Raw genomic sequence first — 13,376 nt, 5'->3', positions numbered from 1 at the left:
ATGTTTTTGCGGTTTGTACGATGTTATATATAACGTTTTAAAGTTTAAAAATACCAAAATGTCAAAATACCACCAACGGGACTTATCACGCTAACACACACGAGTAATATTTACCTCGACGTTTCGGCCACATTACAGTGGCCGTGGTCACGAGTAGACTCGTGTGTGTTAGCGTGACAAGTCCCGTTGGTGACATTTTGTACGATGTTAGGTACTATAATTTTATTTTTATTTTAGCTGGGCTGAAATATCTGGAATTCAATGCACTTAAAATTAAAAAGTGTCTACCCGCCAAAATTGAATAATTATGCTACTTATATTCATAAAATGAATCTTACCTCAGTATAATTAGCAATAAAAATACAGCTGTTCAAATAAAAAGTAGAATGAACTTGCAAAAAGAACTACACTGTTTTCTTATACGAAGCCAACTTTCACATTCACATTGACACACGTATCAACACTTCGACGGTTGAATTAAATTAAATTTCAATTTTTAGACTGTTTATAACAGTAACACAGATTAAACTTTTAATTAACCAAAGTTTTTAAGTTAAAAAGTAGTTAAATTGTTTATTTTTCACATTAAAATGACGACCATGTTTGAAACATCCGCGCGTCGAACACACCACACGACTGGCTTCATTCAAAATGAATTCGAGCGTACCGTGTGCTAGAGCGGGAACGAGTATGCAAGTCTAGCGGGAGTGAGGTAGACGGCTATCGGGTGTCATGTAGCGGTAATTTTTTTCGCCTTTCCCGCGCAACTTTCTAAAATGATGTGAAGAGTTTTCTGTCTTATTTCCCAGATTTTAAGTTTAGTTTAAGTTCCGTATGCATAAATAAGCAATCAAAACTATTAAAAAAATACAGGTACTTATCTATTAGAAAATGTAAAAATACTGTCATTGATATGATAATCCATTTTTAGAATTAAATAAATGTTCGTAATAAATTGCTGTTACTTTACTATTACTATTGTGCAGTATCTAAATCTCTATTAGAGATGAAATAAAGTGATGTGACGTGAGTTGATTATGGTGAACTGTTTCGGTACGACAAGGAATGGTGGTGGTAGGTATGTAAGTACCCTAAATTCTACACGGAAAATGCCTAAAATATAACTAATGTTAAAAACTTAATGTAAATTTTCATACAACTTATCACGGGTATAAAACAGAGTTGTAGTAGGGCTTGACTAAAGGCTTGACATAACAAAAGGCGGCCCAAACAAAGATTTATTTTTATTTTTATAAATTCGTAAATACCTAAGCTCTTACACTGTGCCACAGTGTAAGAAAATGTATGAAGAAAATGTATGTATGTAAGTTCTTAGACTTTGTTCTTAGACTTTGACTGTGCCTAAGCCTAAGCCAAGCGTTAAAACACCGTATTTTCCGAAAAAAGTATCAGTATTAAGTACCTAGTAGCAGGAAGTCAGGATTAAAAAAACTGAAGTAATTTTTTATGTTATTATAAGCCTGTGTTATAAGCCAAGCCATATTTTAAAATAATAACCGGTTGATTTGTATTGTAATAAGTATCTAACTATCTAAATAGAATACCTTTGTTAAAATAAGCGTCTTTTCTCTCTCGACTAACTGTATTGGATGCGATAGATGTAGAAGAAGAAAAAATAGGTTTTTTTGTGATTTTCGAGTTTTTCACACATGCGTATTACACGCCTACCCACATTTCTTGAAACAATGGTAAAAACGGCTCAGGCACTTCCCTAGCTACTGCCGTGTCACGCTCGCTTTGCTCGCTCATTGTGCACAATTCATATCAGCGACAGCGACATTGAATCAGCGACAGATAAATCGTTCGCGATATTCGCTCACTGATCATAATTATTATGTAAGTTATTAAAATATCTTGAATAAAAATAAAAAAAACCCACGGCTTAACCCTCGCTTCGCTCGTCGTCGTGCCTAAGCAGCTATGTTAAACCAAGGCCACGACAGCAGCCTCAATGAGGTGAGAACTGAAAACGAGGGGGGGGGTCTGGTATGTAATGGTAAGTAGTCAAAGTTTCGGGTCCCGTAGTCGGTCATTTTTAATTTCTGAGAAAAGTGTTTCAAGTTTCAGGTTTATTTTAACGTAGTAGGTACTTCTAAACAATAACATCATATCATAATAAGTATACGTATCATTCATGAATGGCATGAAATAATGTTGATAAAAATATAGTCCCCACCCCTTTGCTACAGTCCAACCCGTAAGAGAATTAGAAATATTTTAGAATTTTCGATTTAAGTTTACTTATTTTAATTTTCATTCGCTCTTTAAAAATAAGTACGTCATCGCTTGCATAAACTAAACGTAAATTTCACTATGTTTTAACATGGCTCGTTGGTCTAGGGGTATGATTCTCGCTTCGGGTGCGAGAGGTCCCGGGTTCAAATCCCGGACGAGCCCGGCGTTGTCCTTTTTGTCGCACTGGTCTTTTTTTCATACGGTATTTCTTCATTTTTTTCATGAAGGTTTAACAGCTGTTTACCGAAATGTGAATGTAAGTTGATACGCGACGAGCTTTTGAAACTGCTAATTAGTTAAAAACGGGTTCCTTAAAATTCTACATTTATTTTGCTAAAGTTAACTTTTTAGCAAAAAACAAACGATATAATGTAACAATCCGTCTTATTTAAGATTTTTAGAAGACTAATTTTATTATGTACTTACCTAATTAATTTTCATTTTCTACAGGCGAATATGCTATTTTATTAGCCTTGTGCTGCCATCTAGGATCTACAAACCAAACCATTACTACACTTCAAGCGCTTCTAGTTCTGCTACTATCCGCCAGATAGTACTACTGCATCAAAACAGTTACAAGCGTGCTGTTCGACTAAATTAAAAATACATTATTAGTATTCGAATGCGTGTTTTATTTTTCCTTTTGTATTAAGCCGTATAATACGACAGGTGTTCTTTGATTACGCCCAGGCCTCATGCCATGCGTGCCGAATAACTTGTAAAACTATAATAAAACAAACTTCGAAACTTGTTTTTAAACAAAATAAAACAATATTAAACCGAGTCCTTTGTTAATAACAATAAGTGGGAGTAATCATGAATAGTGTGTAGTGGCGATTTGCGGGATAATTTATTGTGCGAGTTTTAAAACCGTAATTATAAAAACGTTAAAATGTCGGATTCATCTGCAAGCAGCTCAAAATCAGCTCCTCTTCTGTCTGTAAACGAAGTCAGTGGATTATTTGAATCTGCCAAGAAATATGAAGAGTTGAACGTGATTGGCACAGGTAATTACCAGAATCAATTAAGTTTGTTCAAAATCATAACCTACAGCAATCAAACTTTATTAAATTAATTTAATGCATCGGACGGATTTTTCCAATATTAATGAGTTACGCTTAACCTAAAAGGTTCAAGTAGACCTCTATAAATACAAGCCTACCATTTTTATTATTCCAATACATATTTCATTATTTATTCTCTTCACTCTTTTTATAGAAATCCTAGAAATCTTATAGAATTTTTTGACAAGATCAGTAGGAGAGAAAAGCTGGCGAGCTGCTTCCTTTTGACATGACTTTGTCTCTTTCGCACTTTTTATATCTAAAGTACAAGGTCAATGACCGAAATCAAGGTATCAAATTGTGTATATTATGTAACCAGGAAGTTCTATTAGGAAATAGACAACTATAACAGTCTTATGTCTGTATCTTTGTATCTACCTACTCTCAGCAAAAATGTTTGGAAATAGCTTTTTCCCCAGAAAGGGGAGAATGGGGGCAAGGGGTGGCCCAGCTGTATTGGTTCACATGCTCAAATTATTAGACAGGCCTTTGCATCCAGAGACGTGGCTTCAGCACAAGGGAGAGCGTAAAATTTGTAGTGTGGTGTATATAACTGAGGCTCCCCATGAGGCTGATATAGTCACATTTGGTGTACTAAAGCCTCGTTAAAATACTTATTATTATTATTATATTTAGCCAATAACTGTGTCCCACTGCTGGGCAAAGGCCTCTCCTCTTGACTTCCACATCTCCCTATCCAGAGCTATATTTGGCCACTCAAATACTAGATAAAAAAAACTAAATCCATTCAGCGGTTATATTGTGATGTAATATAAGTAGGTGGAAGGGAATAGTGGCATAAGTTGTCTTGTTAAAATATAACCCCCTAGTTTTATAAATGCCTCTTGACCTGAACTGTAGCTATCTTAATAAAAGTGTTTATCCATATCTATAATGTTCTAGGAGCCTACGGCACAGTCTACAAGGCCCGAGACCTCCTGAAAGGTGGTCAGATAGTGGCCATGAAGAAGGTGAAAGTGGCCCTCACCGAGGATGGCATCCCGTTGTCCACCTTGAGAGAGATAGCATTACTGCAGCAGCTGGGGGCCTACAAACATCCTAATATTGTACGGTGAGGATTTAAATAATAAATAATAATAAATAAATAAATAAATATCATGGGACACTTGACACCAATTGACCTAGTCCCAAACTAAGCAAAGCTTGTACTATGGATACTAGGCAACGGATAAACATACTTATATAGATAAATAAATACTTAAATACATATTAAACACCCAAGACCCGAGAACAAACATTCGTATTATTCATACAAATATCTGCCCCGGCCGGGAATCGAACCCGGGACCTCAAGCTTCGTAATCAGGTACTCTAACCACTTGGCCATCCGGTCGTCTAAATTAAAGACCAGCCTATTGGTTAGAGAACCTGACTATTATTTGTTTATTAATAAAAAATTACAGCATTACAGTTAGAGAATGCACTGTAAAATTCAAATTAAACACAAAAAATTGAAAAATACTAAAAACTCAAGAAAATCATACAAAAAAGACCACTCAAAATAAAATTTTGGTAAAAATTTCATTTTTAATACAAGCTTTTTCTGCCGACTGTACTTTTTGTTGACTGTACCTACTTGCATTGCCATCCAAACTACATTTGCATACCAAATTTCAAGTTGATGCCATTAACCATTGAAGAGTTCCATCCAGCGGAGACGATCCTGGCCGGACTACCAGGATGATGTGACTACCAGATTATTGTATTGTCACGCAATTTACATAAGTATACCAAATTTCAAGTCAATCCAACTACCTATTGGAAGTTGGTCGAATTTAACTTGCAAGATTTGATTACAGACAGACAGACAACGGGACAGGTGAAACTAAATAAAAGATTATAAAAAAAAAGGGATTTTTGAATGTTGACTTCGTTGCTACCCTAAAACGACAGAACACCACACCCTCCGGCCAGAAGTCGGAGCGCAGGAACATCTGCTGGTGCTTGGCAGGCACTTGGAGTCTAAATTACTATGAAGCTTAAGGTCCCAGGTTCAATCCCTGGTCAGGGAAGTTTGTATGAAAATGTGCCGCGTTTCTACCAGAGACGTGCGACCTTTGTCTTCTCATCCAGATATTACGCATTTCTGGCACCACTTCTTTACATTAGATTAAACACCCAATTAAATATTTACTCCCTTAATTACAGTAAAGTAAAGATAATTCTCCAAACTGCACTTCAACAAATGTCCTATGAAGATACAGAAAAGTAATTTTTTTTTTTTTTTTGGAATATTTTTGTAGATTTTATTTCAATTCCAAATTTTTACTTTTACGGTCATCCCGTAAAACCTAAATTGAAAAAACAATCAATCAATCAAAAATTTGGAATTGAAATAAAAAATACAAAAATATTCCAAAAAAAAAACAATCTTAATTTGATTGCTTAGTAACGACATCTCTTATCCGGGTGAGCGGTTAGTTCCAATGGAGTGCCGAAAAAAGTTTCTCGATGAGGGCTACGGTATAGATGTCGCTAGCGTCACTGCTTAAGTGACTAAATAAGAAACAAACAAGCTGAGATATGAGGTGCATAGGGGAAATTCGTGTCTGTACCGTTGACCATCAGTGGTGTAGCGGTATAGCACGCGGTACGGAATACCGAGGACCTGGGTTCGATTCCCAGTGCTGGTCTTATTTTTCTGGTTTTTCTGTGCATCTATATTTCAGTTTGTATTTTCAATACAGAAAAGTTATTAATGGTACTAAAATAAATATAGATAAGTAAGTTAAATTAGTTTATGATAATAGTTAGTTAATTTTGCAGGTCGCCCGGATTGCTACGACCATCTTGCTCGCAAATCCTGCCGTGAAGCAGCAGTGCTTGCACTGTTGTGTTTCGGCGTGGAGAGTATGACAGCCGGTGAAATTACTGGCACTTGAGGTATCCCATCTTATGCCTCATCTGCAATCCTCCTGGTGTAGCAGGTGTCTATGGGCGGTGGTAATCTCTTACCATCAGGAGACCCACTTGCTCGTTTGCCATCCAGTTGAATAAAAAAAAAATTATAATATCATTATCATTATATGCTAAGACTTTCCATTATATTATGCATGTGATTAAATATTTAATTTCTTTGTTATGTAATACCTTTTTTTACACCTGAAACACAGGAATTTCCTATAAGTTTGTTATATCTGTTAATTTTGTAAGAAAAATAAAGATTGTTATTATTATTGTTGGAGAGCTAAGAAAACGGTTATGTTTTTAAAATAATCTGCAAGCCAAGTTTCATAAAGTTTTTTTTGTGTTTTTAAGGCATTTATGGAAAAAAATCTCAAAAAAATATTGAAATAATATCGTTTTTCGTCTCGCATTTTTAAATTTGGACCGATAATTGTTGCTTTAATATTGATAAATAACCAGTTTAATCGTTTTTATAAATCAAAAGAAAAAAATGATTGAAATTTATACTTTTTTTTAAAATACATTTTTGATTTTGCCATAAAAAAATAGCAACGCTTAATTTACCTGTCTTTGCACAGCACAGCTCTAGTGGAAACAGCTGAGCGGAGCGAGGCGAGGTAAATGAAGCATTTCTATTGGTTCATGTTCATGATAAACAGGTCGCAACGCATCCTTACATATCTCTGGTATAAACGCAGCCTAAACCTTTAAGTCCCGGGTTCGATCTCCACTCAGAGTAGAAGTTTGTATCCCATCAAAATATAAATGTGAAATGAGGGCCAAGTTCAATATTATGATATGTGCCTTGATTGTTGACTTTAACAACAAAAGAAGTGAGATCTAAATGAGTGCGAAGTTCAATGGTCAGTCCTGAAATTTATTTATAACAATATTTTTTTATAGCAACTTAAAATATCATTTCAATAATAATAATAATAATAATGATTTATTTGCCAGAATACACAGAACATAAATACAAGATATTGGTGTATTTCAAGAAGGTACAGTATTCAGTCGTACGAGAACAACATGCAAATCTTAATATTTATTTTTTATAACAATGTCAATTTCACTCAATATAAATATACGATATTACTACATTACAACAATTTTAACAATTAAAAATTAATCATAATAAACGGTTGTGAATTATTTTAAAAAAAGAGAAACGTACCAAATTATGATTCCAAAAAATCTTTAACGCTGTAAAAACATCGCTCATGCAACCATACAGTAAGTAATTTTGGACTTGAAAACATGTCCCTGCAATTGTTTCAACTCCTCCGGAAGCTTATTATACAAGACACTGCACATGTAATAGCAATTCTTCCTATAGATAGCTTCCTTCTTCTTATAACTTAGGATAATATTTTGAGGCTTAAGGTCCGACTTGGCTAGTTCTCATATTCATAATTCATTATAGTTTTTAAGTTATGAGGGGGTCAAAAGTGGCGCCGTAAAATTACACACGGTGCTGCTCGCCAGTTCTGTTAGCTTGAACTTGGCTTGACACACTACCGCGTGTCTAGAGTCTAGACCAGGGTTACTCAAAGTGAGGTACGCGAACCCCTAGGGGTTCGCTATTCGACGGTAGGGGGTTCGCGACAAGGTTTACGTGACTCCAAAAACCATCAGGCTGCAAGAGTAGCAAGATGATTAAGATTGGTTTTTGGAGTCTTTTTGTATTTTTTATTTTTAGTTTCTCCAACAGTCAATTTTATTACTTTCTTTGGGGGGGAGGGGAGGGGGGGTTCGCTATCCTCTAGAAACTATAACAGGCGTACGTGGAGCCATAAGTTTGAGAAACCCTGGTCTAGACTATGTTTGCAGTTGAACAATGTGAGACCTATTATCCGAGATGATTACGAGTATGTCTCCTTTCCAGGTTACTCGACGTATGCCATGGAGGGAACTCGTTGGAGCGGGAGCAGCAGCTCGTGCTGTTCCTGGTGTTCGAGCATGTGGAACAGGACCTGGACTCCTACCTGAAAAGAGCACCGGGGCCGCTGGCGGACCACAGAATTAGAGTATGTAAAGTCTTATACCTTTAAATGAGCAATTTTTGTACATCCTACGAATATTATAAATTTGAAAGTTTGTGAAGATCACGCAATAACGGCTGAACCGATTTAAATGAAATTCGGTATACAGATAATTTGAGTCCCGTCTGAGGACATAGGATAGTTTTTATCCCGAAAAAATGCATAGTTCCCGCGGGATAGCGATAAACGAATTGTACGCGGACGGAGTCGCGGGCAACAGCTAGTATATTATTATATCGGAGAGCTTGGAAACGGTTGTAACGATTTTGACGAAATTTGCTGTATGGGAACATTTGGAAGGTCGATCTAGTTAGCCCCAACGCGTGTTTTTGAATTATAATGGTTAGAAAGACAACAAGTAGTTACACGCAATACGATCGCTAATTTTGATAGCTCTATCATCATCCATCACATCAGTTTCTTTTTCATCATTTATAGATTTATGTACAAAATAGTATTTACTTATTAATTTGTGTTTTATTTTTAAATATTTTTAAAATACATCTTTTCCAAAAAAAAAAAATGATATAAAAAAAATACCGCAAGTGAAACTCGGTCGCCCAGTTAATTTAAAAAAATATTTTTAGATATAAGTTTTTATTTATGGTCTAAAAAAGTCAAGAAAAAGGTGAATAATTTAAATTGCACTTGATTCCAGAGCATGTCGTTCGACATCCTCTCCGGAGTGGACTTTCTGCATTCGCACCGTATCGTCCACCGCGACTTGAAACCCCACAACCTCTTGGTGGCGAGCGACGGCCGCGTCAAGCTGGCCGACTTCGGCCTCGCCAAGACTTACGATAAGGACATGCGGCTTACCAGCGTGGTAAGACGGACACACACACAGCACTCAGAGAAGAGAGAGAGATAGGGGATATCGAATTAAGGGGTTGCAACCAAGTTAGCCTGCATGTTACACTGCTTAAGAGCAAGTTTGGTGAAAAACCTTCAGAACAATTTACAGATTTCATGCCTCACACGACTATTGAGGACATTGGAAATGAATCTACGTAATTCGAAAAAATATTGTCGTTCTGACTTTTTTGACTTTTATTTTTTTCAAAAGGTTAGGCTACAGGTCTTTTTTATTTTAGGCTCAAATTGTAGCTGGGTCAATCAAATTTTACCGACACTAATCTGTCCGCGACATTTTTCAAAAAATTGCAGTTTTTTGTAAGTAAACATGTTTTTTCTGTAATTTAATAGATGGGTACATGAATACATGCCATCCTACGTAAGTTCAACCTATTAAACCGTGAAATATCTTGTTGGAAGTACGATTTTTTGGTAACGCCAGAGACAATTTTGGCAACGCAGGAGACGCCTAAAGTGTCGGTAAAATAGTTGATTGGCCCAGCTGACTAAATTGTCAGAAGAGTCTTTCTCAAATTTTTGATATCATTCTTCGTTTCCAAAGTATTGAGCGCCAAAATCAAAAATTCGGAAAAAATGCCTTTTTTTACTCTTTCGGCCATTACTTTTTTCGATTTTGACTTTCTCGAATAATTCATTTTGCACGTTACAGCTCTCGTAAATACGCGTCTTTTGGGCCTGTTTTGAATATCATATCTTCGGAATCGCACTTTTTCGTGAAATCGGAGCCTACACTGGAGCGAACGAAGACATTTCCAATGTCAAAATGCCTAACGCTTAAATGTGGGTCTCCCCCCACCAGGTGGTCACGCTCTGGTACCGCCCCCCCGAAGTCCTGCTGGGCGTGTCGTACAACACGGGCGTGGATGTGTGGTCGGCGGGCTGCGTGCTGGCCCAGCTTCACACAAGGACGCCGCTCCTGCCGGGCGCCTCCGACTCTGATCAGCTGCACTGCATATTCAGGTATGAAACAGATGTGCGAGTTGCGGAAAGTTCCCAGAAGTTGGAAAAGTTTCGCAAGTGTCTGGAGTTCTTACAAGAAATATAGGAAATTTATATTTAAGAAACGGAAAATTTCAATCCCCATACAAAATTGTGAGAAGTTTGCGAAATTTTCAAACACAACATCACGCCTTATTCCCAAATGGGGTAGACAGAGCACACGAAACGTTACCGCTTCGGAGCCACTTTAATTAAGCAATTTTAGGTTTAAAGTTTGATAAAGATACAATAGTGACAGGTTGCTAGCTTGTCGCCTACGGTATACCCTAACCTATATCCTTTGTCGCCTCTTACGACATCCACGGAAGAAATGGAGAGGTGTAATTCTAACCCGACACCACACATTTTCCTATATGATTAATTCCGTAATTTTGGAAAGTTTTCTTTGGCACATCAGTAGGTATGGTTTGTTTGAAAGGGTCTATAATTAATCGAATTTAAATTGGCATAACGTTATTTCGCATAATTATTAATCCGCATAACATATTATTAATTCGCATAACTGAATACGCATAATGTGAATTCGCATTACGATGAGTTCGCATAAATTTAATAAGCATAACGTTACTTTAAACAGTATAGACAAAATATTTATTGTGATTGTCTACATTATTTAAGTTATTAATTAGATCAACCTAACCTAACCAAGTTGATTTTTTCCCTGACCCATTCACTCGCTTGATAAAAATATGCGAAATCATTTTATGACAATTCGAGTTCTATTGTTATGTATATTTCAATTATGTGCATTCATTATTATTTATTATGCTAAATAAGTGTTAGTGTGTTTTACTTATGTTACTTACCTTTTATGATTAAATTGTGACTTTTCAGACTGATAGGCCGTCCACCGAGAGCCGAGTGGCCGGAGAACGTGTCCATAGTGATCGATAGTTTCCCAGAGTACCCTCCACAGGATTTCGCTGATGTGTTCCCAAGAATACATCCGCACGCTTTAGATCTAATACAGGTGAATATATTATCTAATTTATTATAAAAATCGATCAAGTGCTAGTCCAACTCGTACATGAAGAGTTCCGTACCTGTACTATGTTTTAAAAACAGTTAGTAAGATTTTGTTAATAATTCAAATACAAGCTTGATTGCGGACTACTTTTTGTCCCAGGTTACCAAAGTACTTGTCAAAACGAATCAAGCCTAGAAACGAACAACAACGCCTAGCAACCAAAACACGATGAAAAAAACAAGTTTCTTGTATGACGGCCCCCTTTAATTAACTTTATTTTTTTTTTAGTATTTGTGGATATAGCGGCCACAGTAATACATAATCTGTGAAAATTTCAAGTACGGCTTAGGAGATAGAGCCCTGTGACAAACGGACGGACAGACAGACAGACAGACAGCGGAGTCTCAGTAATAGGTACCGTTGGCACCCTTTGAGTATGGAACCCTAAAAACCATAGGAATAATGGGGGGGGGGGAAGAAAAGGTCTTTGCCCAGCAGTGGGACATATTACGGGCTACATAAAAAAAGTTGGGATTCCCGCGGGATTTTTTGGGAATTGAGACAGCATTTTTGTGAAATATCAGGATTTCAGTTCAGTTGCTAAATGGGAAATAAGGGTTCATTTCAAAATTTATCTTACATAATATACTTCTAAGAAAGATCTTTTTTATTTTCAGCGTATGCTTGTCTTCGATCCTGCGAAGCGACTGACAGCACTGGACTGCTTGGAACACCCCTACTTCACGGATGAACCTCTAACGTAGAAGCTACATTTAAAAAACCTAAAGACTTTCAGAAAACTAAACTTCTCATGTAACTTATAAGGTATAATTAAAGCGCTTCGCTTCATCTTCTATAATGTGGCTAATGGAAGGCTTTCGTTGTCAGTTTTTCTATATAAGTACAATTTAGGGCTACGCCAGAGTGAATAGGCTGTTACTGAACCAGAAAGCTATAGTCGAGAAAACTGAATTATGTACCTTTGTGCTAATGTCATGTTGACATCTCATACATCTGCCAAAGAAATTATACCGAAACTGATTATGAAACGGTTCCACCCTGGTACGTGATTCAGTTTCCTGGACGGTATCTTTGATCTCAGTGACAGGTGGTCAATTAAGTAAAAAAAAATTGATTTTCTGTAATAAAAAAATGTTTGAATGCTTGTTATAAAAAAATATGTGAAAAGATATGTCGCCAAAAAAAATATTATGCCAAATAAGTTTATGCGAAACTTTTCTTTCATTTGATTCGGACCATGTACTATTGTGTACGGAAATGGTTTTCTCATGTGATAAATGGTGTGTGAGCAAGTTCTCTAAATTTATTAATACCTTATATTAACGTATTATTAGTAAGTTTGTGTTACATATCCCTTATTTGGGAAAAATTGTGTTAGTTTCTAAGATCGTTAAGCTCTGAAGTTTTGATAACTGTTTTTAAAACACGGATAAGAAAGGGTTTGGAAGAAAAGGGGCACAATATCAAATCAAATAACATAATGTCTAATGGGCAAAATACATAATGTTCATTTGACATAATGCAACTTTCTCATAGTTTTTGACATCTAATTGACAACTTTACAGGAACTTAGTAAAAGTAATATGTAGATTGGTAAAAATACCTAATATTTATTCAATTTATAAAAGGACCACTTTATACCATATCCAAAAGTGTGGTTACAGATCTAATGAAATGAATAATGTTTTTCCATCGTATTTTGTCGTATAAGTTCCTATTCTTGCTGTCTCAATTATCTTGAGTAAACTTCAGTAAGCTAGTTGAGAGAGCAAGATACAAAATACGACGGAAAAACATTATGCACTGTATGTCCCTTCCAAGCCCTTTCTTCTTTCCGTTGTAAAAAGTACATTTTGAAGCGGTTGTGTTTTGTTTCATTAAAGTAATGACAGCATTAAAATTTCAAAAATAACTGCTGCACACTAAAGCCTCATTAGTTTAATGGTAATCGAATATAAGACTTAAAAGTCAACATTTTGGGAAATAGTTATCTATACCTAGACATTAAAATTTTAATGCTGTTATTAATAATAGTTGTTATCGAATAAGGTTAATATTTTTGATACAAACGCATTTTTTACACTAAGTAGAATCGAATGTTCCTTCGTATTACCACCAAATAAAAATATTTTTGTATGCCACTTCTGATTTTATTGATTACTCTATTGGGATTCGTCCAGCTGTTTACACTAGAGCTGCGCTGAGCGAGGCTAGGTAAATGAA

General features: G+C 36.0%; 1 protein-coding gene and 1 non-coding gene across 4 annotated transcripts; both read left to right on the top strand.

Annotated features, from left to right (window-relative positions):
* The first annotated feature begins 945 nt into the window (after positions 1–945).
* Cdk4 (Cyclin-dependent kinase 4) lies at positions 946–13,169 on the top strand. 3 transcript variants are annotated; one of them, XM_074108746.1, is made up of 7 exons: positions 946–1,082; positions 4,224–4,392; positions 8,134–8,275; positions 8,949–9,116; positions 9,966–10,126; positions 11,000–11,135; positions 11,810–13,169. In XM_074108746.1, the coding sequence occupies exons 2-7, from the start codon at positions 4,283–4,285 to the stop codon at positions 11,894–11,896; spliced, it is 804 nt and encodes a 267-aa protein (XP_073964847.1). In that variant the 5' UTR covers positions 946–1,082; positions 4,224–4,282; the 3' UTR covers positions 11,897–13,169. The 3 variants fall into 3 exon arrangements, with proteins under 3 accessions (XP_073964847.1, XP_073964846.1, XP_073964845.1); XM_074108745.1 differs by having other exon boundaries at positions 973–1,078; XM_074108744.1 differs by lacking the exon at positions 946–1,082 and adding an exon at positions 2,907–3,263.
* On the top strand, positions 2,347–2,418 carry TRNAP-CGG (transfer RNA proline (anticodon CGG)). Its single transcript has one exon. It is a non-coding gene; the product is annotated as a tRNA-Pro (tRNA).
* Positions 13,170–13,376: the final 207 nt, after the last annotated feature.

This window comes from Choristoneura fumiferana, chromosome 27 (genome assembly GCF_025370935.1).
Source record: "Choristoneura fumiferana chromosome 27, NRCan_CFum_1, whole genome shotgun sequence".
Lineage (NCBI taxonomy): Eukaryota > Metazoa > Arthropoda > Insecta > Lepidoptera > Tortricidae > Choristoneura > Choristoneura fumiferana.
This window is presented reverse-complemented; position numbering and strand designations above follow the sequence as displayed.

Bases quoted from the DNA above. Each gene is read 5' to 3' on its own strand.
- Cdk4 (XM_074108744.1), top strand. From the start codon at position 3,149: ATGTCGGATTCATCTGCAAGCAGCTCAAAATCAGCTCCTCTTCTGTCT. The intron at 3,264-4,223 runs GTAATTACCAGA...ATAATGTTCTAG, and splicing joins GTTGAACGTGATTGGCACAG to GAGCCTACGGCACAGTCTAC. The intron at 10,127-10,999 runs GTATGAAACAGA...GTGACTTTTCAG, and splicing joins CAGCTGCACTGCATATTCAG to ACTGATAGGCCGTCCACCGA.